General features: G+C 41.0%; 1 protein-coding gene across 2 annotated transcripts in view; it reads left to right on the plus strand.

Moving 5' to 3' along the window:
- Positions 1–762: 762 nt before the first annotated feature.
- Positions 763–25,468, plus strand: part of rab31 (RAB31, member RAS oncogene family) — a 109,695-nt gene continuing 84,989 nt past the window's right edge. The window contains exon 1 of one of the 2 annotated variants that reach the window (XR_009513386.1): positions 763–941. Coding sequence is in view for 1 of the 2 variants with exons in the window: in XM_059976304.1 (XP_059832287.1) it covers positions 906–941 (36 nt within the window). In the remaining variant the exon portion in view is untranslated. The remainder of the gene's footprint in view (positions 942–25,468) is intronic. The other variant, XM_059976304.1, reaches the window with a different exon arrangement.

Raw genomic sequence — 25,468 nt, forward strand, 5'->3', positions numbered from 1 at the left:
GACCAAGTAATAAAGACAAGAAAGCGGGGAACCAGATTGAGGTGATGGACAAGTTTTAAGGGTGGGGGAAATGATTTTCTGTCTGTATCAGTCACCCATCTGTGATAGTGGTTTCCCTTTCATTCCCCCCTTTCTATTTTGTCTCCGTCAGTGCAGATTTGCCTTCCTGCTCCTACAAATTTTTTGTCAATGTTCTCACTCACTAATTGCTCCTATTCACTCACTGACCAGATAGTCTGATCCTCATGGCCACCCTGCAGATATCCTCCCAGAGCCTTATCCAGCTTCTTTTGTCCTCTTCCCACTCCTGAGGTAGGGATTTCGTCCTGAAACTTTGCTTCAGTATCTCTTTCCACAGATGTGGCCTGACCTGGTGAATATGCTTTCTGTTTTATTTTGGGTATCCAACAACTGCCATTTTTTAAAGTTTCACTTCTTTGGCTCATTTTGGTTTTAAGGAAGGAAATTTAAGGTTTCTCTTTCTTGACACTCCGACCATCCCTACCATTCCAACACTGTCGTTGTGGGGTAAATCACATCTCAGCATTTCGTCTTTCGACGTCTGTAGTCCGTGCATTTATAGCTGAAAGCAAATTTAAAACGGCTGTTGGGACGAGTGGGAGCGCATAATTTATTTATTTATATAGCTGTACGTAAATAAGTTTTCTTGCAGTGGATGTCTTCTACTGAACATAACTGATTTGAGAGAGTAAGAAAGTGGCCGCTGTTGGAGTACCACGTGACCGTTGGGTGAGGAGAGAGATTGCCGAGCAATTTCCGTTCGCTGTGAGGAAACGAGCTGGTCGGCGGGTGAGAGCAGATTAGCTTCGCAGACAACGCAAGTTGATACATGAACTGTGTCGACCAGATTGCTAAGAGCATGACATAAGCATCATAGATCGAAAATGGCAATAAGAGAATTAAAAATCTGCCTCCTTGGGGTAAGTAAGATTAATAGAATTGTTTCCCACTTTTATGTGGAGTTTTTTTAAGAAAGAACTTATTCCTGTTGCTGGTTGCTAGCTGTGGGAAATCGTCTGGTAGAGGTTTAATGTGTTTCTGTCTTCAGTGTTTCTTTGTGCCGTCCCTGTGATCTTTGCCTTTCCTTGTGCTTTAGAGCTATCTGAGCCTGTATTTCTGCAGAATCCGACCGTTCCCTGCTTTCACTGACTCCATCTGGCTGCGTACCGCTTGTTGCAATTGGAGAGCCTGCCTGAGTTGAGGAATGCGGAGTCTCCAAGGAGGCATTCCACAGAGTCATTTTCTGCAGCATCAGCTCTTGAAAACAGCCAGTTTCCTGTCTTTTCAAAATTATTTTCCTTCATTTCTTCTAGAAAAAGTTAGTAAAATCTGATATTTCGAAGTTCCTATAAAACAAACTTCCGCTTGTGGGAACCTGTCCGGATGGTATTACTGGCTTCTTGTCACCCAGTCACTTGGTTCAGTGCCATTGCTGCTCTGGTGCGACAGAGCTCCTTTACCTGAACATAACAATACTGGAACTAAATTATTTATTTGTTTGTTGTGTTTGTTGGGGATGCTGGTTGGATGAACTCAAAGCATGAGGGCCAATAACCATGGTTCTGGACCATAGATCTAGGCAGCTGGAGAATTTAAATTTACTTAATGACATCAGTCTGGAATTTTGAAGCAAAAAAACTTATCTCAGTAATGATAAACATACTGCATTGTTTAAACTCCCACTTGGTTCACCATGTTCCTTGGGAGGAGATTGGCAGTGCCCACACCTTTACTCCACAAATGACTCCAGACCCATCAATGTGGTTGACCCATAAGAAATAGGAGCAGAAATAGGCCATTCGGCCCATCAATTCTGCTCCGCCTCTCGATCATGGCTGTTTTATTACCCCGTTCTTCTGTCTCATCAGTCCAGTGGTAATTGGGGATGGACAACAAAACAATGGCATAGCCAGTGGTCATTACATTCTGTGAATGTATAAAAGGGGTGAAAAAGTTGAACATGAAAGAACCCCTGTGAAAATATTCCTAACCTTAATCACCAAGCACACTAAAATTAGTGGTATCATAGATGGTGAAGAAGGTTATTAAGAATTGCAGTGGGATCTTGATCAGCTGGTGAAGTGAGCTGCAGAATTGCAGATGGAATTTAATCTAGCTAAGCATGAAGTGTTGCATTTTTGGAAAGTCAAATCAAGGTAGGACTTTCCCAGTAAAATGTGGAGACCTAGCGAGTGTTGTAGAACACAGGGACCTGGGAGTTCAGGTACATGGATCCCTGAAAGTAGAGTCACGGACGGACAGGATAGTGACAAAAGCATTTGGCATGCTCACCTTCATTACATTCCAAACTGTTCTTTAAAAAATATTTTTTAAGCACAGACTGTGGTATTTTGCTGCCGACATCGGCTCTTGTTATTGGTCTTAGTTACCCAAACAACTCCATGTTGTGTGTACTTGCAGTGCTGTTGCTGTACATCAATGGAGACTTCAGTTCTTGTTGGCTGTAAAGGAATTACAGGGTTAATGAATCTTGTGTGGTGGGGAAATAAATAACTTTTAATACAAATTATTTCTCCCCATTAAATGCTCCTCAGATTATGCCATCCAGTTAAGTGGAGTGAACGCTCTACAACGCTTGTCACTGCACACACAGGAAATGGATTTGTCTGTTAACTGGCTTATTTACTATAAGGTGTGCACCCATCAGGACCTCTCTGAGTAATTCCACATTGGTCCCGTTCTCCCTCCTTATTTCCCCATTGTCCTGCAATTTCGTCTCTCCCTTCTACCTATCGACTCTCCTTTGGTTCATCTGCCATTTATCCACATTGTGGCATAACTTCTAATAACTGGTCAGCTTACCAGTACATCTTGAAACGTAGGAGGAAAGTGAAGTACCCGGTGGAAGCCATGCGGTTCAGGAGAACACTTAAAACTCCACACAGACAGGATTGGAGGTCGCTGTCAAACCTGGGGCTCTGAAAATGTGGGAGGGACACCACCGCTGGCCATTGCCAACAGGCATGATGTGGGCAGCTTTGGCATCCAGTTTACTTCTGGCTGTAAAGTCAAGATAAATCTGGAACCGCAAGAGAAAAGCCATGAAGGTATAAAATATAGCTACAGCTACACTCAGTAGCCACTTTATTAGGTACATCTGTACACTTCATTAGGTGTAGCTGTGAGGAGGATGCTAGGAGGATGCAGGGTGACTCGGATAGGTTAGGTGAGTGGGCAAATTCATGGCAGGTGCAATTTAATGCGGATAAATGTGAGGTTATCCACTTTGGTTGCAAGAACAGGAAAACAGATTATTATCTGAACGGTGGCCGAGTAGGAAAAGGGGAGATGCAACGAGACCTGGGTGTCATTGTACACCAGTCATTGAAAGTGGGCATGCAGATACAGCAGGCGGTGAAAAAGGCAAATGGTATGTTGGCATTCATAGCAAAAGGATTTGAGTACAGGAGCAGGGAGGTTCTACTGCAGTTGTACAAGGCCTTGGTGAGACCGCACCTAGAGTATTGTGTGCAGTTTTGGTCCCCTAATCTGAGGAAGGACATTCTTGCCATAGAGGGAGTACAGAGAAGGTTCACCAGATTGATTCCTGGGATGGCAGGACTTTCATATGAAGAAAGACTGGATTGACTAGGCTTATACTCACTGGAATTTAGAATAATGGGGGGGGATCTTATTGAAACGTATAAAATTCTAAAGGGATTGGACAGGCTAGATGCAGGAAGATTGTTTCCGATGTTGGGGAAGTCCAGAACAAGGGGTCACAGTTTAAGGATAAAGGGGAAGCCTTTTAGGACCGAGATGAGGAAAAACTTCTTCACACAGAGAGTGGTGAATCTGTGGAATTCTCTGCCACAGGAAACAGTTGAGGCCGGTTCATTGGCTATATTTAAGAGGAAGTTAGATATGGCCCTTGTGGCTAAAGGGATCGAGGGTATGGAGAGAAAGCAGGTACAGGGTTCTGAGTTGGATGATCAGCCATGATCATACTGAATGGCGGTGCAGGCTCGAAGGGCTGAATGGCCTACTCCTGCAGCTATTTTTTATGTTTCTATATTTCTATTAGATAGTTTGAGTATCTCAGAAACTGTTGATCTTCTGGGATTTTCATGCGGAACAGTCTTCAGATTTTACAGAGAATGGTGTGAAAACAAAAAAAAACGCCCTGTGGGCAGCAGTTCTGTGGGCAAAAATATCTTCTTAATTATAGAGATCAGAGAGAATAGCTAGACTAGTTCCAGATAACAGGAAGGCAACCACGTGTCACAACAGTGGTGTGTAGAAAAGCATCTCTGAATACATAACATGTTGAAAGAAATGGTTGGGCTACAGCAGCAGAAGACCACGAACATACACTCAGTGCCTACACTCAGTGTTTACTTTATTAGGTGTATGTAATTACAATCAGAGGTTGGTTCCACCCAATTAAAGTTGAAGTTTATTGTTATATGCACAACTTTATGTACTTACAGATACAATGGAAAACTTGCGTGGAATCTTGAATCATTTCATTATGTTTTAATGAAAAGTCAACCAAAATTTAAAGACTTCCACTATCTCACAAAACAAAATCAATCCTTTTCTAGTTCAATTTTTTATTTAATTTTCCTTTAGATCCATTATCTGCCACTCAATATCTATGATCTTATTGAATGTCAGATCAGACTTGGAGACTGAACATAGGACGCGGTACAGACCCTCTGGTTTATGACGTCTGATGACTACGATGCCAGTTGAAACTAATCCCATCTGCTGGCACATGATCTTTATTCTAATTTCCCTGTTTGTTCATGTGTCTCTCTCAGTACTACTTAAATACATTTAGAAAATGTATGTATTAAAAAATAAATAAACTATTATATCTGCTTCCAGTGTTTCCACCACTCACCCCCCCACCCCCCACTCCACCAGCAGTTTAGTTCAGGCTCATACGATTTTTTTAAAATAAAATTTGCCTTGTAAATCTCCTTTAAGGTTTCCCCTCTCACCTTAAAGCTGTGCTCCCTGAATGTGACTATCTACCCTATCTGCCATTTTCTTAATTCTATGGTTGTATATATGCTGATCACAGCAAAGACATCTGTTTGATGGTGTTGAAATCAAGCCTTGTACATTGCAACAAAGTTCATTTCGTAAATGTTTTTCCTCATCTCCCGTTCACCCACATTCATTGCACAGATGCATGCATGAGCAAGTGTGCGCACACTTCCTTAGGCTATTTCTGTTTATGTACTCTCCTTGACTGGTGGCTTTCTTTAGAACTTCTTTATCATTACTCCCTGATCATTGTTAAAAGGCCTGAGTGGTTTTTTTTCCCCAGATTTTCTCATATCTTTTAAAAATACATCTGTTTCACTTTTGTTTATAAAGTTTGTTGATGAGTAGGAGATAGTTAAAATAGTTTATTCTAATGCACTGAATTTTCATATGCTGGTTCACTCTTATTTGGTATTGGAGGCCAAGTTTATTTATTATTTTCCTTTGTGTATTTATATGAGTAATCCAAGAAGGATATTATTGTAATGTTTTAACATTACAATAATGAAATAATAGACTTATGGGACTGTGATATAAAGTAACTAGGGTTTTGTACCTATGGACACCAAATACTCGGGCAGTGTTCAAGAAACAAGGAGAAAATCATTTTATTAAATTGCAGGGTACTTGATTTAGACATTGGTAGTTAAGTTCCTGTAACAGAAACCAGAATGAAGAACAAATTTATTGTGGGAACAGGAAGGAGGAATTGGTATGAATGTAGTGACCATGGCTTTGATTTTGCATCCACCTTCCACCACAGCATGCACTGCTCATCGTGTTATATAATCGTTCTTTGTTTATGGTGATCTTCCTTTTCCTAAAGTCATAGCGTTGAAAGGCTGTTGCGTTATGAGCAATGGCCATCTGCTTAAGTCCAAGTGTGCTACTGTGTAAAGGGAAGGGACAGTGGAGGAGATGTTATGGAGCCAACATTGACTACTATGCCATAGAAGATGTAGGGTTCTACTTTTAATGGTAGAGAGTGCAAAAGGGTGCTTAAAGATATGGAAAGTAAGTATCCTTTATCTCAGGAATTAGATGCACGAAGTGAAGCCGTTACCTGCTGTCTCGTTAAATTGAGTAGCTTACTATGTTGTTAGGATTTAACTGTGTTGGAGGAACCCGGCAAGATCAGGTAAGGAGGGGAAATTACCATCCCTGAAAAATTAGTGAACTAGATGAGCTTTTATGACAACAAATTGCTGGAGGAACTCAGTTTGCCGAGCAGCATCTGTGGAGGGAAAGGAATTATCTAGGGTTTCAACCCAAATAGTTGATAATTCCTTTCTCTTCACAGGTTGAATTGAATTGAACTTCCCAATGGTGTTGTTATTTGAAGTCATGACGCTTGATCTATACTTTCAGGTTCTAGATACTTGTAACTCACTGCTAAGTTCCAGTGCCCCTAAGCAACTAAGTGAGGAAATAGTGATCCCTTTGGCACACCAAAGACATGGATTTAGATTGTATCGTTAATGCTCTTTTCAGCATGCATCAAAACACCTTAAAGAAAATGAAATGCTCTGAGTCATTGGAAATGTGACCATATCACTGCAGGCTCCCACAAATTATATAAAGGCCAAAGGGTTTACTTTAATTACATTGGTTGATGGAAACCCAGTGTTCAAGTTTACTGTTGTAGACATACGCAGAGTTTAAATGCCATGAAAATAAGATCTTTGCAGAAACTCAGTCTATTTCAAGGTGAGGGTAAACATTAAGTTAACATAACCTTAAATGAACATAATAAGTGGCATCACAGTAGTTTAGCCATTAGCTCTGCAGCTCAGGGCTTCTGCAAGGAGTTTGTATGTTCTCATCATGTCTACGTGGGTTTTCTCCAGTTTCTTCCCATGATCCAGAGACTTGCCAGTCAGTAGGTTAATCAATCATTGTAAATTTTCCAGTGGGTTGTGGCTGGGGTTAAATAGATGAATTGCTGGACAGAGCAGCTCATTGGGCCGGTGGAGCCTGTTCTGTGCTGTATCTCTAAATAAAAATATACACGGTTTGCATATCTTTCACATGCAAAATGTTAGCCAGCATGCCAGGATTAAATGTTCTGCTGTTCTTTGGAAAAAGGAGTTCTGGAATTATTTTAAGTCCATCTGAGAAAGCTGGAATACCTGAAAGATGACAACTTTGGTGCAGCTTTCCCTCAGTTTTGTGCTGAATTGTCCTGTCTTAGAAGGGAGATGCAAACTTGTATGATTGCTATTGGCTGAGACAGAGCTATCATACACATGTCAAGGTTGTCTAAAACAATTAAATTTTTTCTTATCTGGGAGGAAGACCTCTTCACCGCAGAAACAGTATTGATTGTTAATGCTTTCTGTGAAAAGGGATTGGAGGCATCAAAAAATGCCAAGCCTCCTTAATTATCCCTGTCCCTCATCTTATCTCAGTTTTATTTTCATTTTCTTATGAGGCAAAATTTGTTTTATGGCAGCAGTACAGTGCAAAGACATTGAAAATTACTATAAGCTACAAATAATAAATGGTGCCAAAAAAAGGAATATTGAGATAGTGTTCCGGAACCATTCAGAAATCTGATGGTGGAGGGGAAGTAGCTGTTCCTGGATCATTGAATGTGGGTCTTCAGGCGCCTGTACCTCCTCCCTGATGGTAGTAACAAGAACAGGGTATGTCCTGAATGATGAGGTTCCTTAGTGAAGGATGCCACGACCTGACAACTTTAAAGTTAAATTTATTACACTTCATCAACGGGGATTATTCCCTTTGGCTCGATGGAAGTAATAAAAAAATTGTGAATGTGATGGATTAATCTAATGTCTGTCAAGACACATTTCCTTCCAACTTTGATCCCATTTAGCTCACCTTTAATCTTCCATGATACTGTAAGCAATGTTGAGCCCATAACATCTCCTTCACTGACCCACACCCATTTACCTTTGCACACTAGTATATTTCAGAATCAGGTTTATTATCACCGTCTTGTGTCATGAAATTTGCCTACTTAGCAGCAGCCGTACAATACAATAAATGATAATATAGAAATGTATGCACTCTTGTCTCCATCGGTGATTCTACCAACAGTGGGTATCATCAGCACAGTCATGGGTGTAAAGAGAGAGAGTAGAGCAGTGGGCTAAACACCCCCCTCGGGAGTGTTGAACATCAGCAAGGAGGAGATATTATCACCAATCTGCACAGATTGGTCTTCTAGTTAAAAAGTTGAGGATCAAATTGCAGAGGGAGGTATAGTGGCCCAGGTTTGATGGCTTTTTGATCAGGACTGTGGGAGTGGTGGTGTTAAATGCTGAGCTATAGTCAGCGACCAGCATCCTGACATAGTTGTTTTTATTGTCCAGGTGATCTAAGGCCTTGTGAAAAGACTTTGAAATTGTGTCTGCTGTAGATCTATTGTGGCACTAGGCAAATTGCAATGTGTCCAGGTCCTCGATGAGGCAGGAGTTCATTCCAGCTATGACCAACCTCTTCAAAGCATTTCTTCACTGTAGATATGAGTGCTGCTGGATGATAGTCATTAAGGCAGCTCACAGACTCTTCACAGACTTCTATAATTGTTGTCTTTTGGAAGTATGTGGGAACTTCCAACCATAGGAGTGAGAGGTTGAAAATGTCTGAATACTCCTGCTAGTTGTTTGGCACAAGTTTTCAGAGCCTAACCAGATACTTCATTGGGGCCTGCCGCCTTGCCAGCCTTTATCCTCCTTAAAGACAGCCTGACGTTTGCCTCTGAGACGGAGATCACAGGGGCACTGGGTGCAGCAGGGATCTTCACAGCTGTAGTTGTATTCTCCCTTTCAAAGTGGGCATAGAAGGCATTGAGTTCATCTGGTAGTGAAGCATTGTTGCCATTCATGCTATTGGTTTTCACTTTGGAGGAAGTAATGTCCTGCAAGCCCTGCCAGAGTTGATGTGCATATGATGTCACCTCCAACCTCGCTTGAAATTGTTTCCTTACTCTTGAAAGAGCCCTTCGCAAGTCAAACCTGGTTTTCCTGTACACCAGACTTAACTGCCACAGATCTAGACCTCAGCAGAGGACGAACCTCCTCGTTTATCCATGGTATTGATTTGGGAATGTACTGCCGGTTTTCGTAGGCATACACTTGTCCACACAGATTTTAATGATGTTGGTAACAACTGCGGCATACTTATCCAGATTCTAAGATGAATCCCTGAATACAGTCCAGTCCACTGATTCAAAGCAGTCCTGTAGGCGCTCCTGTGCTTCCCTTGTCTGTACCACCTTGGTGCTCACTACTGATCCTGCAGCCTTCAGTCATTGCTTATGCTCAGGGGGTAGAAGTACAGCCAGGTAAGCAGACTTTTCAAAGTGTGGGCCTGGAATAGCACTATAGTCGTTGTTGAAGATGGTGGAACAGTGGTCCAGAGTGTTGTTTCCTCTGGTATTAACAAGTGATTTGTTGATGGTAATTATTTAGTGACTTTTTCAAGGTTGCCTGGTTAAAATCCCCCCAAATGATGTTGAAGGTGTCAGGATGTGCTGTTTCATGCATTTGATCTCATTGCTCAGATCATCTAGAACCTGTTTGACATTGGTGTGAGGTGGAATGTACACCGCTCCCAAAGTGATCACAGAAATCTCCTGCGGCAGGTAAAATGGACGGCACTTAATTTGGGCATTTGTGTCTTTCAGATTTATTTTCTAAAAGACAGAAAATGCTGCATTTTTATGCCCATGTCTTTGTGCTGGACTTGAACCTTTTGACATAGAGATTGTTAATACAATTGTGTTTCACAAAGTATGAAGAGGAGGAAGTAAGGAGAAAATATTTGTGATAATTGTTTTGTTATTTTCATACATATCAAAGTACAGTGGAAACATTTTGTTTTGCATGCCATCCATACTGATCATTTCATCATATCAATACATTAACGCAAAAGCAATAACTAGATAGAAAATAGTGTTCCAGTTACAGAAAAAGTGCAGTCCTGGCAGGACCTGTGGATTAAAAAATAGCATAAACATTTCAGTTCTGCTTCCCTTTTGCTTCTTGAGACTCTGTTTTGAGTCATGTGGTGTGTCAGCTTCCTAAATAATGTAACTATTTCATGGACCTTTATTTTCAGACTACAAACTTCAGAGGCTCAACATGTAAAAGTACAGTGGATTCCAGTTAATTGGACACATCAGGACCAGTACATTTTGGCCCAATTAACTGGCTGTTTCAATTAATTGAAATTTCATGGAATAGTTGAAAAGGTAAAAAAGTCAAACTAAAGCTGAGTAATAAATTATGTATTTAACTGAAATATAGAACAAATTAGAACATTACTAATGTTACTACAGTGCTATAAAATGGTGTATTAGTTTTAAATTGTTATTGATAGAGGTGTCCATCCAGTATACACTATTGTGTTCTTTTGATTGACTGTACATGAACAAATTTAGTGTAGACACCTCTTGCAGATAATGGACAGCCTTCATACAATGCTTTTGATCATTCCATCCTACAAGTCTTTTTCATTATAACGTTCAAGATGATTGTTGATATCTTCAAATTTTTTGTGGTCTCTGCATTGGTGAAGTAGTGAAATCGTTCCATTTTCACTCTGGTCGTTTCTGGTATCCCCAAGCCCAAATGCTTGAAATCCTAGTAAGCAAGGCAATTCTGAATTGTCTTACTGTTTATTTCTAGCCAACTGTCTGTGACAAAAATCACTGCTTTTTGTATGCAAATACACCCAGCTGATGCTATTTAAAAACTGTTTGCTGTAAACATGGTGTAGTGTCTTAATGGCTATGCAAGTGCGCATGACTGATGCTACTTAGAAACTGTAGATCAACAATCTCCTGTCCCAATTAAGTGTCCCAAGTAAACTAAGGTAACCCGAGCTGTTTTCTCAATTAGTTTTTGTTCTTTAAGAGTTGTCCCAAATAAGTGGCTGCCCCAATTAATCAATGGCGCAATTAACTGGAATCCACTTTACTTGTAAGTATATCTGTATTTCATTTGAATACATACTTGTTATGTCTCAATCAGTTCAAAGATGTACATGGTACTACGAGGAGGAGAAGAATAACTGGAGGAAACGGGAAGTGATGCCATTACTGTGGGTTACAATGGGCAAATGCAGGAAAAGCACAAATAAAATTTACAAAAAAGTCCAGAAATTAGCCACTATTTTCAAAGCATTGAAATCACAAAATAGTGGATGTTCCAAATATGTTTCCTGCAAACTTGAAATCAGTATTATTAACATTTCTTTGTCAATCTTGTAGTTTCTGTCTTTTATAGTCGATCTGTTGCAATATTTTCAGTAATAGCTGTGGCTTGCTAAAGTAGCAGATTTTTTTTACCAGAGTTTTCGCTTCCTTTTTTTTTTGTTTGAAAGTTGAAAGAACCAAGTGAGGAAACTTGGAAATTACTTATCTCACAAAATGAGATTTGATTTCAATTATGTCCCTATGTGTAGTTTGGTAATTTAACAGCGAAGACTGTTGCAAAATATACAAATGTGTACACAAGAGGCATGATGAATTCAAGTAGTGTCTGTGATTTATGCATGGGCTCTTTATGGAGTTTTTCTGGAGCCTTCTACGAAACAGTTTAGAAGGAAGTCTCAGTGGTTGGGTCTCTGGCATTAAGTCCACCTCTGTGACTCATGATGGGTGGGGGGGGGGAGAAGAATGAAGCTGTGGTGTTAGGGAAACGGACAGGAGGTTCTGTGGGCGAAAGTAAGATTCCCGGATGGTATGTTGCCTCCGGAGTGGCAGGGTTTGGAGCATCTTCGATCAAAACCTCAACACTCTTAAGTGGGAGAGTGCACAGCCAGAGGTCGTGGTCCACGTAGACCATGGACATGGTAGGTTGAGTGACAAAGCTCTGCATTGGGAGTTAGATGTTAGGTAAAGGCAGGATCTCTGGGGTTGTGCTCTCAGAATTGCTACCTGTTCCTTCTGGTAGTGATGCCAGAACTAAGAATATTATAGAGTTTAACGCATGGATAAGGAGTTGGTGTAGGAGGGAGGGCATAAGATTTTTGGATCATTGGGCTCTCTTCCAGGGAAGGTTGGACTTGTACAGAAGGGACGGTTTGCACCTCAACTCGAAGAGGACAAATACCCTAGTGGGAAGCTTTGCTAATGCTGCATGGGGGTTTAAACTAGAGTAGCAGGGGGATGGGAACCAGAGTGCTAGAACAGACAGCAGAGTGGTTGTGCAGACAAACGTAGGTAAGACCTCAGTCAAAGTCAGGAATCAAAAGGTTGAGCATGGTCCAACTAGTGTCCTGATCTGCATATATTTCAATGCAAGAAGTCCCAACAAGAAAGCATGTGATACAGGATCTGCCACTAGGGAACGAGACCGGGCAGGTGACAGAATTTTGTGTAGGGGAACACTTTGCATCCAATGATCACAATGCCCTTAGTTTCAAAGTAAGTATGCAAAAATATTGATCTGGTACATATTGAGATTCTAAATTGGAGAAAGGCCAAATTTGGTGGCATCAGAAATAACCTGGCAAATGTGGATTGGGACAGGCTGCTTTCTGGGAAAGGTGTACTTTAGAAACATAGAAACATAGAAAATAGGTGCAGAAGTAGGCCATTTGGCCCTTTGAGCCTGCACCACCATTCAGTATGATCATGGCTGATCATCCAACTCAGAACCCTGTACCTGCTTTCTCTCCATATCCCCTGATCCCTTTAGCCACAAGGGCCATATCTAACTTCGTCATAATGTGGCAGAGAATTCCACAGATTGACCACTCTCTGTGTGAAGAAGTTTTTCCTCATCTCGGTCCTAAAAGGCTTCCCCTTTGTCCTTAAACTGTGACCTCTCGTTCTGGACTTCCCCAACATCGGAAACAATCTTCCTGCATCTAGCCTGTCCAATCCCTTTAGAATTTTATACGTTTCAATAAGATCCCCTCTCAATCTTCTAAATTCCAGTGAGTATAAGCCTAGTCGATCCAGTCTTTCTTCTGATGAAAGTCCTGCCATCCCAGGAATCAATCTGGTGAACCTTATCTGTAATCCCTCTATGGCAAGAATGTCTTTCCTCAGATTAGGGGACCAAAACTGCACACAATACTCTAGGTGCGGTCTCACCAAGGCCTTGTACAACTGCAGTAGAACCTCCATGCTCCTGTACTCAAATCCTTTTGCTATGAATGCCAACATACCATTTGCCTTTTTCACCGCCTGCTGTACCTGCATGCCCACCTTCAATGACTGGTGTACAATGACACCCAGGTCTCGTTGCACCTCCCCTTTTCCTAATCGGCCACCATTCAGATAATAATCTGTTTTCCTGTTCTTGCAACCAAAGTGGATAACCTCACATTTATCCGCATTAAATTGCATCTGCCATGAATTTGCCTACTCACCTAACCTATCCAAGTCACCCTGCATCGTCTTAGTATCCTCCTCACAGCTAACACTGCAGCCCAGCTTCGTGTCATCCACAAACTTGGAGATGCTGCATTTAATTCCTTCGTCTAAATCATTAATATATATTGTAAACAACTGGGGTCCCAGCACTGAGCCTTGCGGTACCCCATTAGTCACTGCCTGCCATTCTGAAAAGGTCTCGTTTACTCCTACTCTTTGCTTCCTGTCTGCCAACCAATTCTCTATCCACATCAATACCATACCCCCAATACCGTGTGCTTTAAGTTTGCACACTAATCTCCTGTGTGGGACCTTGTCAAAAGCCTTTTGAAAATCTAAATATACCACATCTCATCCACTGGCTCTCCCCATCCACTCTACTAGTTACATCTTCAAAAAATTTTATAAGATTCGTCAGACATGATTTTCCTTTCACAAATCCATGCTGACTTTGTCCGATGATTTCACCTCTTTCCAAATGTGCTGTTATCACATCTTTGATAACCGACTCTAGCATTTTCCCCACCACTGATGTCAGACTAACCGGTCTATAATTCCCCGATTTCTCTCTCCCTCCTTTTTTAAAAAGTGGGGTTACATTAGCCACCCTCCAATCCTCAGGAACTTATCCAGGATCTAAGGAGTTTTGAAATATTATCACTAATGCAGCCACTATTTCTTGGGCTACTTCCTTAAGCACTCTGGGATGCAGACCATCTAGCCCTGGGGATTTATCTGCCTTTAATCCCTTCAATTTACCTAACACCACTTCCCTACTAACATGTATTTCCCTCAGTTCCTCCATCTCACTAGACCTTTGGTTCCTTACTATTTCCAGAAGATTATTTATGTCCTCCTTAGTGAAGACATAACCAAAGTAGTTATTCAATTGGTCTGCCATGTCTTTGTTCCCTATGATCAATTCACCTGTTTCTGACTGTAAAGGACCTACATTTGTCTTGACCAATCTTTTTCTTTTCACGTATCTATAAAAGCTTTTGCAGTCAGTTTTTATGTTCCCTGCCAGCTTTCTCTCATAATCTTTTTTCCTTTCCTAATTAAGCCCTTTGTCCTCCTCTGCTGGTCTCTGAATTTCTCCCAGTCCTCAGGTGTGCTGCTTTTTTTTTGCTAATTTATATGTTTCTTCTTTGGACTTGATACTATCCCTAATTTCCCTTGTCAGCCACGAGTGCACTACCTTCCCTGGTTTATTCTTTTGCCAAACTGGGATGAACAATTGTTGTAGTTCATCCATGTGATCTTTAAATGCTTGCCATTGCATATCCACCATCAACGCTTTAAGTATTATTTGCCAGTCTATCTTAGCTAATTCACGTCTCATACCTTCAAAGTTACCCTTCTTTAAGTTCAGAACCTTTGTTTCTGAATTAACTATGTCACTCTCCATCTTAATGAAGAATTCCACCATATTATGGTCACTCTTACCCAAGGGGCCTCGCACGACAAGATTGCTAACTAATCCTTCCTCATTGCTCAGTACCCAATCTAGAATGGCCTGCTCTCTAGTTGGTTCCTCAACATGTTGGTTCAGAAAACCATCCCGCATACCTTCCAAGAAATCCTCTTCCTCAGCACCCTTACCAATTTGGTTCACCCAATCTATATGTAGATTGAAGTCAGCCATTATAACTACTGTTCCTTTTTTTGCATGCATTTCTAATTTCCTGTTTAATGCCATCCCCAACCTCACTACTACTGTTAGATGGCCTGTACACAACTCCCACCAGCGTTTTCTGCCCCTTAGTGTTATGCAGTTCTACCCATATCGATTCTACATCCTCCAGGCTAATGTCCTTCCTTTCTATTGTGTTAATCTCCTCTATAACCAGCAATGCTACCCCACCTCCTTTTCTTTCCTGTCTATCCCTCCTGAATATTGAATATCCCTGGATGTTGAGCTCCCATCCTTGGTCACCCTGGAGCCATGTCTCTGTGATCCCAACTGTATCGTATTCATACTTTGAAAGTGGGAGACCTTTAAAAATGAAATTTTGAGAGTACAAAGCTACTATGTGCCTGTCAATAAAAGGTAAAGATATCAAGTGTCCAGTGGTAGATGCAGTAATTGCTGGGGCCCTAGCAGAGATATTTGAATTGTTCTTAGCAACGGAGGAGGTACCAGAGGAGTGGAGAATAGCCAATATTGTTCTGTTTATAAAAGGCTGTAAACATAAACCAGGAAATTATAGGCTGGCGAGTCTGACATTGGTTGTGGGAAAGTTTTTAGAAGGTATTCTGAGGAACTGGATATCTCAGATTTGGATAGAAAATTGCAGTTAATGGGGACACATTGAGACTAGTGCATTTTGGCCCAATTAAGCATCTGCCCCAATAGCCAAAGTTTCATGGAAATAGTGAAAAGAGTATTTAAAAAAAAGACAGCAACCATTTAATTGAGTAACAAACCATGTATTTAACTGAAATAAAGAATAAATTAGAACACTATCAAAAGTGCAGAGAAAATTTACAAGGATGTTGCTGGATCTGGAGGATCTGATTTATAAGGAAAGATTGAATAGGTTAGGACTATGTTCTTTAGAACATAGAAAAATGAGAGGACATTTGATAGAAGAATACAAAATTTTGAGGGGCATAGATAAGGTAAATGCAAGCAGGATTTTTGCACTGAAGTTGGGTGGGACTACAACCCGAGGTTAAGGGTGAAAGGTGAGAAGTTTAAGGGGAACATGAGGGGAAACTTCTTCACTCAGAGGGGTGTGAGATTGTGGCATGAACTGCCAGCATTAGTGGTCCATGCAATCTTGATTTCAATGTGTAAGAGAAGTTTGGATAAGTCTTTGCTATGGAGCTGGTGTTGAGGGACCAGGTGAGATTCTCCGCCAGGTGAACACCAAGAAGTGTGGTGCTCTTAATGATCTCTACCGAGGAGCCGTCGATGTTCAGTGGGGAGTGGTCACTCCATGCCCTCCTGAAGTCAACAACCATCTCTTTTGTTTTGTTCATATTCAGAGACAGGTTGTTGGCTCTACACTAGTCTGTTAGCCGCTGCACCTCCTCTCAGTATGCTGACTCATTGTTCTTGCTGATGAGACCCACCACGGTCGTCTCATCGGTGAACTTGATGATGTGGTTTGAGCTGTGTGTTGCTGCACAGTCATGGGTCAGCAGAGTGAACAGCAGTGGACTGAGCACACAGCCCTGGGGCGCCCCCGTGCTCAGTGTGATGGTGTTGGAGATACTGCCTCAGATCCGGACTGACTGTGGAGCAAAAAAAGAAGGTAGTGTTAACAACTGTGATGCCAATCTGACCTGTGGGTATATACAGAATTTCCTAAGTGGGTGCTTCATATTGTCGCTGATATTTCATTATTGATAATCAAGGTCAATGTGAAGTTCAAATATGAACACAAATCTTTCTGTGTTGCTATTAAAATTGTGATATTTAGTGTTGTACATTTGATATTCTAGAAGTATCAAGTTTATTTTCAAAATAAAGGGAGCCAATGGAGAAAAGGAAGAATTTAGAAACGTAGAAACATAGAAAACCTACAACACAATACAGGCCCTTCGGCCCACAAAGCTGTGTCGAACATATCCTTACCTTAGAAATTACCTAGGGTTATCCATAGCCCGCTATTTTTCTAAGCTCCATGTACTTGGCCAGGAGTCTCTTAAAAGACCTATCGTATCCACTTTGGTAAAATATCTTTGGGCTATCCCAGTGCTTTTAATCTATTGAAAGTACACCATCAATTGTGCAGTTTTAGTAGTTTAATTGATTAAATTGGAACCAGTTATCTTGGATTCTTGTATACCTTGGGTTTAGGTGGAGTAAATTATTATTACCAAACTGGTATCATACTGTATATCTTGACTAGAAAAAGAAATCAGATGGGGAATACTTTAATTGTTGCTGGTGACCTTGCAATTCCCTTGAGGGTTGTTCATGTTATTTAGGTGGTGACTTTGAAGTGGATATGAAGTAAAATAGTCAAATTGCCATTGACCTTCAGCTCAATAGGACATTAACAATGTCAATTGCATTTGAGTAAATTAAAGGCTGAAGGGCAGGGCTAAAACATCCACAGTAATACCATGCAAACAAGAAAAAACCCTGTCTGCAGTTGCAAGCAAAATACTTTTCCAGTGTATTGACACATGATGGGAACACTGTGTAGGTTGTAGCTTTACTTTACCCAAGAAGATATCTGAAATTGTCAGAGTTGAAAATATTCCTCTGGAAGATTTAATCGGGATAATGTAATTGAAAAATACTTGGAAAAGCACCAAGGATTATGCCACCATGTAATTCTCGAATGGGATTGAATAGTCTAGCACATTCTGTTTTTTCAAAGTTCAAAGTAAATTTATTATCAAAGTGCATAAATGTCACCGAATACAACCCTGAGATTCATTTACTTGTGGGCATATTTGGTAAATCTGCAGAATAACAACCACAGGAGAATTAATGAAAGACCACACCAGTGTGCAAAAGAGAACAAACTGTAAGTACAAAAAGAAAAAGAAAGCAATAAACATTGGGAACATGAGATGAAGAGTCCTTGAAAGTGAGTCCATTGTGGGAACATTTCAATGATGTGGCAAGTGAAGTTAAGTGTAGTTATCCCCTTTGGTTCAAAAGCCTGATGGTTGAAGGTAATAACTGTTCCTGAGCCTGGTGGTGAGAGTCCTGGGGCTCCTGTACCCCCTTCCTGATGGCAGCAGTGAGAAGAGAGCATGTCTTGAGTGGTGGGGACCCTGTTGATGGATGCTGCTTTCCTATAACAATGCTCCATGTAGATGTGCTCTGTGGTGAGGTGGGCTTTACACTTGATGGATTGGGCCAGATCCATGACTTTTGGTAAGATTTTCCTTTCAAAGGCATTGGTGATTTCTTACCAGGCTGTGACAAAGCCAGTCAATATACTCTCCACGACACAGCTATAAAGTTTGTTAACATTTTAGATGTCATGCTGAACCTCTGCAAACTCCTGCACTTTCTTCATAATTGCACTTGCGTGCTAGGCCCAGGATGGGATCTCCTAAATAATAACATGGAGGATTTTAAAGTTGCTGATTCTCTGATGAGGACTGGCTCATAGATCCCAGATTTCCTTTTCCTTAAGTCAATAATCGGCTCCTTGGTCTTGCTGACATTGAGTAAGAGCTTGTTGTGGCACCACACAGTCAGACCCAGATTTTCAATCTCCCTCCTATATGCGGATTTGTTACCTTCTTTGATTCTGCTTTTGACAATGACATCATCAGCAAACTTGAATATGGCATTGGAGTTGTGCTTGGTCCCATAGTCATAAGCATAGAGCAGGAGCTAAGCACACAGCCTTGTGGTACACATGTGTTGATGGAAATCGTGGAGGAGATATTGCCAATCTGAATTGATTGGGGTCTGGAAGTGAGGATATTGAGAATCCAACTGTACAAGAAGATATTGAGGCCAAGGTCTTAGCTTAAAGAGAAATTACACACTGTAGATTGCAGTGAGAATAATCTGAGAGAGGTGTATTTAGAAGTATTGTCCACAGAACATCACTGTGGTTCACCGGTGCCATCTATACTGAGATAGGTTTTTAAAATGAGAATTGGTTCAGGATGGGATACATGCACGTCATTGTGCCTTGTCCAAAGCTACAGAACTTTAAGATAGATGCCAATATATCTAATAAGGAATTCAGGTGAAAATTTTTGTTAGAGTGTGGAACTTGTTACCACAAGGAGCAGTTGATACTTTAAAACAGCTATTTATGACTATCTGGATAAGTGCATTCTGCAAGAGAGAGAATATGTTAATGGAGTGAGTTGTTCTGGGAGGAAACCTGTGTAAAGCATAAGCACCAGCATAAGGTTAGAATCACTGAGAGAGCATGGAAACGGGTTCTTCAGGCCACAGTGTCTCTGCCACCCATGTACACTGATCCCTGAATCATACAGAATGATCTAACAGTCTGTGTAAAATTTCTGTCATCTCTAGATGAGTGGAGTTGTGATCTTACTGTTTTACAAAAGTACTGCAGGTTCTGGAAATATGAAATAAAACCATAAAACCTTTGCAATACACACAAAATGCTGGAGGAGCTCAGCAGGCCAGGCAGCATCTATGGGAAAAAAAGTACAGTCGACGTTTCAGGCTGAGATGTCGACGGTACTTTTTTCCATAAATGCTGCCTGACCTGCTGAGTTCTTCCAACATTTTGTATGTATTGTTTGGATTTCAAGCATTTGCAGATTTTCTATTGTTTGTCATAAAACCTTTGCCGATATTTAGCAGGTCAGGTTGCATCTGAAGTGAGAGAGAGAGACAGAAACAGATTTAAAGTTTCATCTTTATTGGGAAGAATAGCAATGAGCAGATTTAGGACAGTATGGGTGACATGAGGGACAATCTATGACACGTTGGACTGAGGTGAAGTTAAAATGACAAAGGGGAGGATGGTGTCATATCTGCAGTGACTTCGGTGGTGCCATTAAGGTGACTCGTGCGAGCAGCTCCAATGGAGATCTTGAAATACTGCTGTTTTAGATTGCAGCAGCTGAAATCCTCAGCTACAGCTATGGACGATACACTAAGCAACATCATTTTAAGGTGTTTATAAAAGCTATCATTACTCAAAGTCAACAAATCTTGGATAGTAGTCTCTGGTCCCAATGCAGTTCCCCCTTCAGAATGCCGAAGAGAGGATTCTGCACCAGATTAACAGCTTGTTTAAGAAGAGGAGGTTTCCAACTTCTACTTACTGACTGTTCTTCAAGCAAATGTACAGTCTCTGGACAATAACCTCAAAGACCTCAGGGTAAATTTGTTCTACCAAAGGGACATCAGGGGCTGTTGTGATGTGTTTCTTGGAGACTTGGCTATCGCCTGCTATTCCAGATGCAGCAATACAGCTAACTGGCTTCAGGATTCACCACTAGGAATCAGAATCAGCTTTATCGCCAGCATGTGTCGTCAAATTTGTTAACTTAGCAGCAGCAGTTCAATGCAATACATAATATAGAAGATGAAGGAAGAAAAAAGTAAATCAATTACAGTATATATATATTGAATTGATTAAAAATCATGCAAAAATAGACATAATATATATTAATAAAGTGAGGTAGCGTCCAATTCCAATTTCAAAGTGAGGTAGTGTCTAATGTCCATTTACGAATCGGATGGCAGAGGGGATGAAGCTGTTGCTGAATCACTGAGAGTGTGCCTTCAGGCTTCTGTTCCTCCTACCTGATGGTAACAGTGAGAAAAGAGCATGCCCTGGGTTCTGGAGATCCTTAGTAATGGACGCTGCCTTTCTGAGACACCGCTCCTTGAACATGTCCTGGGTACTTTGTAGGCTAGAACCCAAGATGGAGCCGACTAAATTCACAACCCTCAGCAGCTTCTTTCGGTCCTGTGCAGTAGACCCATACCAGACAGTGATGCAGTCTGTCAGAATGTTCTCCACTTTACATCTGTAGAAGTTTTCACGATTGAGTGTCATCCATTTTATCTGCCATGAGAGTTTTCAGCCATTATCTTGTACATCCCATGTGTTAAACAGGCTCTCGACCAGGGGTTTTTAACCTGGGTCCATGGATAGATTCTAGGAGATTGGTGAACCTGGATGGGAAAAAATTTACTTCTTTATTTCCACTAACCTCTAAATGAAATTTATCATTTCCTTCAATGTTGTATTAATGTAGTATCAGCAGTACCTGTGATTTTGTCACCAATAGAAATCAGATATTTTCATATCAAATTGCAATTGTTACAAATATCTCAAAGTGTTCACAGCATGTTCATCACTCCAAAATTAAAACTTAATTTCAGCGTGCTTATATTTTAAAGGTACAGTCTTACTATTTTGTACATTAATAAAGAAGCACACATATTACTATATTACACATTTGTTTTTTTGAATTATTTTGTTAACTGTATTTCAATATAATTGGTTTCTTTTGTAATCCTTTGTATTTTATTTTATATATTTAAATACATTACTCTGAGAAGGGACCCATAGGCTTCACCAGACTGCCATAGAATAGAAAAGATGAAGAATCCTTGCTCGAGACAAACTGGGTGATGGAATTACCAGACATGAAACAGTACAGCTGATGTCTTCCCCCATCATTTTGGGGGATTTTATCCAGGTCAGCAACATGTCACTTGTGAAATCAGATAAGTCAACACACTGCGCCACTGTTATGCCACCACCATGAGTGCTTAGCATCCCACACTCTCACTTTGGGAAGTCTGAACAGTACTTCTACTCTCTGAATACAAGCAGAGACTGAAGACCGTGGCACCCATGGAGAGGACCAAGAAGCATGAAGAAGGGAAGTGGAGGAGTGATTACAGGACTATTTTGAGTAGGTGGACTGTACTGTATTCAGTGACTCATCAAGTTTAATGAGTACACCACAGTTGTCATTGACTTCATTAAAACCTGTGTGGATGAATATGTCCTGTGAGGACATACCGTACATATGTGAATCAAAAGCTGTGGATGAGCCAGGTGATTCGTGGTCTTCTGAGGGCTAAATCTGTGGCATTCGGACTAGGCAAGAAGGTTACAGAGGACTATCTCAAGATCAAAAGGACAATTCTGATTGGGGTTAGAGATGGTATTGAATGCATGTCAACTCTGGCAGGGTTTGCAGGCCATTACTTCCTACAAAGCAAAGTCTAACTTCATGAATGGTAGTGATGCTTCACCCCCAGATGAGCTCAGTGCCTTTTATGCATGCTTGAAAGGGAGAATAATACTACAGCTGTAAGGATCCCTGCAGCATCCAGTGACCCTGTGATCTCCGTCTTTGACACTGATGTCAGAATGTCTTTTTTAAGAGGATGAACCCCTGCAAGGTGATAGATCAAATGGTGTACCTAGTAGGACTCTGAAAATTTGTGCTCATCAATTAATGGGTGTGTTCAAAGACATTTTAAATCTCTGATTGCTGTAGACAGAAGTTCTCGCCTGCTTCAAAACAGCAACATTCATACTAGTACCCAAGAAGAACAGGGTGAGCTGCATCAATGACTAGCAAGCAGCAGCACTCACATCTCTGGTATATGAAGTGCTTTAAGAGATAGTTTATGGTTACAATCAACTCTTGCCTAAGCAAGGACCTGGACCCACTGCAATTTGCCTATATGTCTACAGTGAATGTTATCTCAGTCGCTCTTCACTTGGATCACCTGGACAATACTAATACTTGAGTCAAGCTACTGTTTATTGACGACCCCTCGGCATTTGGCACAATCGTTCCTGTAGTTCTGATTAAAAAGCTCCAAAACCTTGGCCTCTGTACCTCCTTCTGCAACTGAATCCTTGGATTCCTCACCAGAAGACCAGTCTGTGTGGATTGGAAGTAACATTTCCACCTTGCGCACACTAGCGCACCTCAAGGGTGAATGTTTAGTCCACTGCTCTACTCTCTTTCCACCATGGTTGTGTGGCTAGGCACAGCTCAAAAGACATCTATAAATTTGCTGAAGGTACAATCATTGTTGGTAGAGTCTCAGATGGTGATGAGGGGGCGTGTAGGAGCGAGATATACCAGCTGCTTGAGTGGCGATATGAGTGACAATAGAAAGGGTAAGACAAAGAAACACACACAAGGAATCAGTAGTGGAAGGAGTGAACAGTTTCAGGTTCCTGAGTGTCAACATCTCTAAGGAGCTATCCTGAGCCCAGTATATCGATGCAGTCACAACAGAGGCACAACAACAGCTATATTTCATTAGGAGTTTGAAGAGATTTGGTATGTTACCAAAGACAATTTCTACAGATGTACCATTCTAACTGGCTGGATCTGCACTTGATATTGGGGTGGGGTGGCACTGCCTAGGATCAAAATAAGCTGCAGGAAGAGTAAACTTAGTCAACTTCATCTTGGGCACTAGCATCCCCAACATTCAGGGCATTTTAAAGGAGTGATGCCAAAAAGGTGGCATCCATCATTAAGGACCCCCATCACTCAGGCCATGCCCTCTTATTGCTGCCATCAAGGTGGTGGTACAGGAGCCTGAAGATATAGGTTCAAAGATTTAGGGATAGCTTCTTCCCCTCTGCCATCAGATTTCTGAATGGACATTGAACACATGAACACTACCTGATTATTATTTTTAATTTTTACACTATTTGTTACTTTAATTTAGTTTTTATTATTATGTCTTGCAATGTACTGCTGCTGCATAGCAACAAACTTTATGACATCTGCCTGTGATATTAAACTTGATTTTGCTAATGAAGCTCTATGTGGATTAGTCTGTTGGAGAGACAAGTGTCTATATATGCTGGAATCAACAGCAACATAAAATGCTGAGGAACTCAATGGGTCAAGCAATATCTGAGCACTCCAGATGAAGGTTCTCATCCTGAAATGATCACTCTCCATTTCCCACCATAGATGTTACCTGACTCCCGAGTTCCTCCAGCATTTTGTGCGTTGCAATTAGTTTATTTTGAGTGTTCATTGTGAACATACAGTATGAACTGTAATACTTCCAATGCTCCTTATACAGTAGAAGAGGGTTTGATGGCTCTGGGCCTACACGTGCAAGAGTTTAGAAGAATGGGGCAAACCTACCAAATATTGAAAGGCCTAGATAGAATGGATGTGGAGATGACGTTTCCAATAATAGGAGAATCCAGGACCAAAGGGCACAGTCTCTGAATAGAAGAATGTCTCTATAGAACAGAGGGATTTCTTTAGCCAGAGGGTGGTGAACCTGTGGAATTCATTGCCACAGACGGCTGTGGTGATGTGTCACTTGGTATGTTTACAGGAGGTAGATCTATTAATGTTGGATTGATTTTTGTATAGGGGATTTAAGGGTTATGGGGATAAGGCAGGTAGGTGGAAATGAGTCCATGGCCAGATCAGCCATAGTCATATTGAATGGCGGAAGAGGCTCGATGAGCCAGATGGCCTCCTCCTGCCCCTATTTCTTATTTTCCTATGGAAGTTGATAGATTCTTGATTAGTAAGGGCATCAAAGATTATGTGGAGAAGGCAAGATAATGGCATTGAGAGGGGAAAATATTAGCCATGATCAAGTGGTGGAGCTGAATGACTCAACTATGTTCCTATGTCTTATGGTCCTGTAATGACAGGTGAAATACAAACCCATATTTAATGGTAGAAGACTAATTTGACTCTTGAGAAAGTTAATTTATTTCAGCTGGGTCAAAAGCAGATTCAGTGGATGAAGATAAGAGCAGTAAAGAGAATGGAGCCTGACTAACAAAAAAAACCCTTGAATTATCTAGCAGCACCCAGCTACCCTTCTCTGAGTGTGACCCCTCACTGGGATTGGAGCACAGGCTGTCTGGCTTATATTTTTTTCAGTTACGCATATACACAGGGAGCTAATTTAAAAAAAATGCAAGGTTGATCCAAAATCAACCTTATCCAAAATGGTCCTTATCCAAAATGCTTGGGGCCGGAAGTATTTTGGATTTTGGAATATATAGTGTGTTGTAGCGGTGTGCTACATGCAGCGCTAAAATTATGACACGGAGTCGGTAACTGCAGTCGAAGGAAAAAACTTTATTCGAAATCCTCAGCCTCACTTTTAAGCCTCCCTCAACCTGCCCCCCATGGCGCAGAGGCTCCAAAGCTCTGTGCTCGCAAACCCCCGTAGGCTATCTAATTGTGAGCCGGTTCGGATGTGCCAGGAAATGGGTCGCCACAGTGTTGAGATAACTTGGAATTACCATCATTTCTGACTCTAAATTTATGTGCTACCAGTAAGCATTCTTTGTCTTATAGTTGTTCAACACACATATGTACCAAAGCAGCTGTTCAGCCTGCTTGATTTTCATCAGTGACTATCTTGGCAAACTCATCAAAAAATTTCTCTGCTATTTCATGGTCAGCAGACGCTTTATCACCACAGATCTTTAACAATTTGCCATACCTTTTCTTAAACTTTTGCATACACCCTGTTGAATATTCACTATTACCTTCAATGTGCAGTTCATTGTGATAGATCTTTGCCTGCTTCATGATCAGTACACCACTAAGCAGCATATGTTCACTTTAACACTGACAAATCTAACTCTTTCAATACTCACTTGAGATCTTCACATTTTGCTT

This window comes from Hypanus sabinus, chromosome 1 (assembly GCF_030144855.1).
Source record: "Hypanus sabinus isolate sHypSab1 chromosome 1, sHypSab1.hap1, whole genome shotgun sequence".
NCBI classification, from domain to species: Eukaryota; Metazoa; Chordata; class Chondrichthyes; order Myliobatiformes; family Dasyatidae; genus Hypanus; species Hypanus sabinus.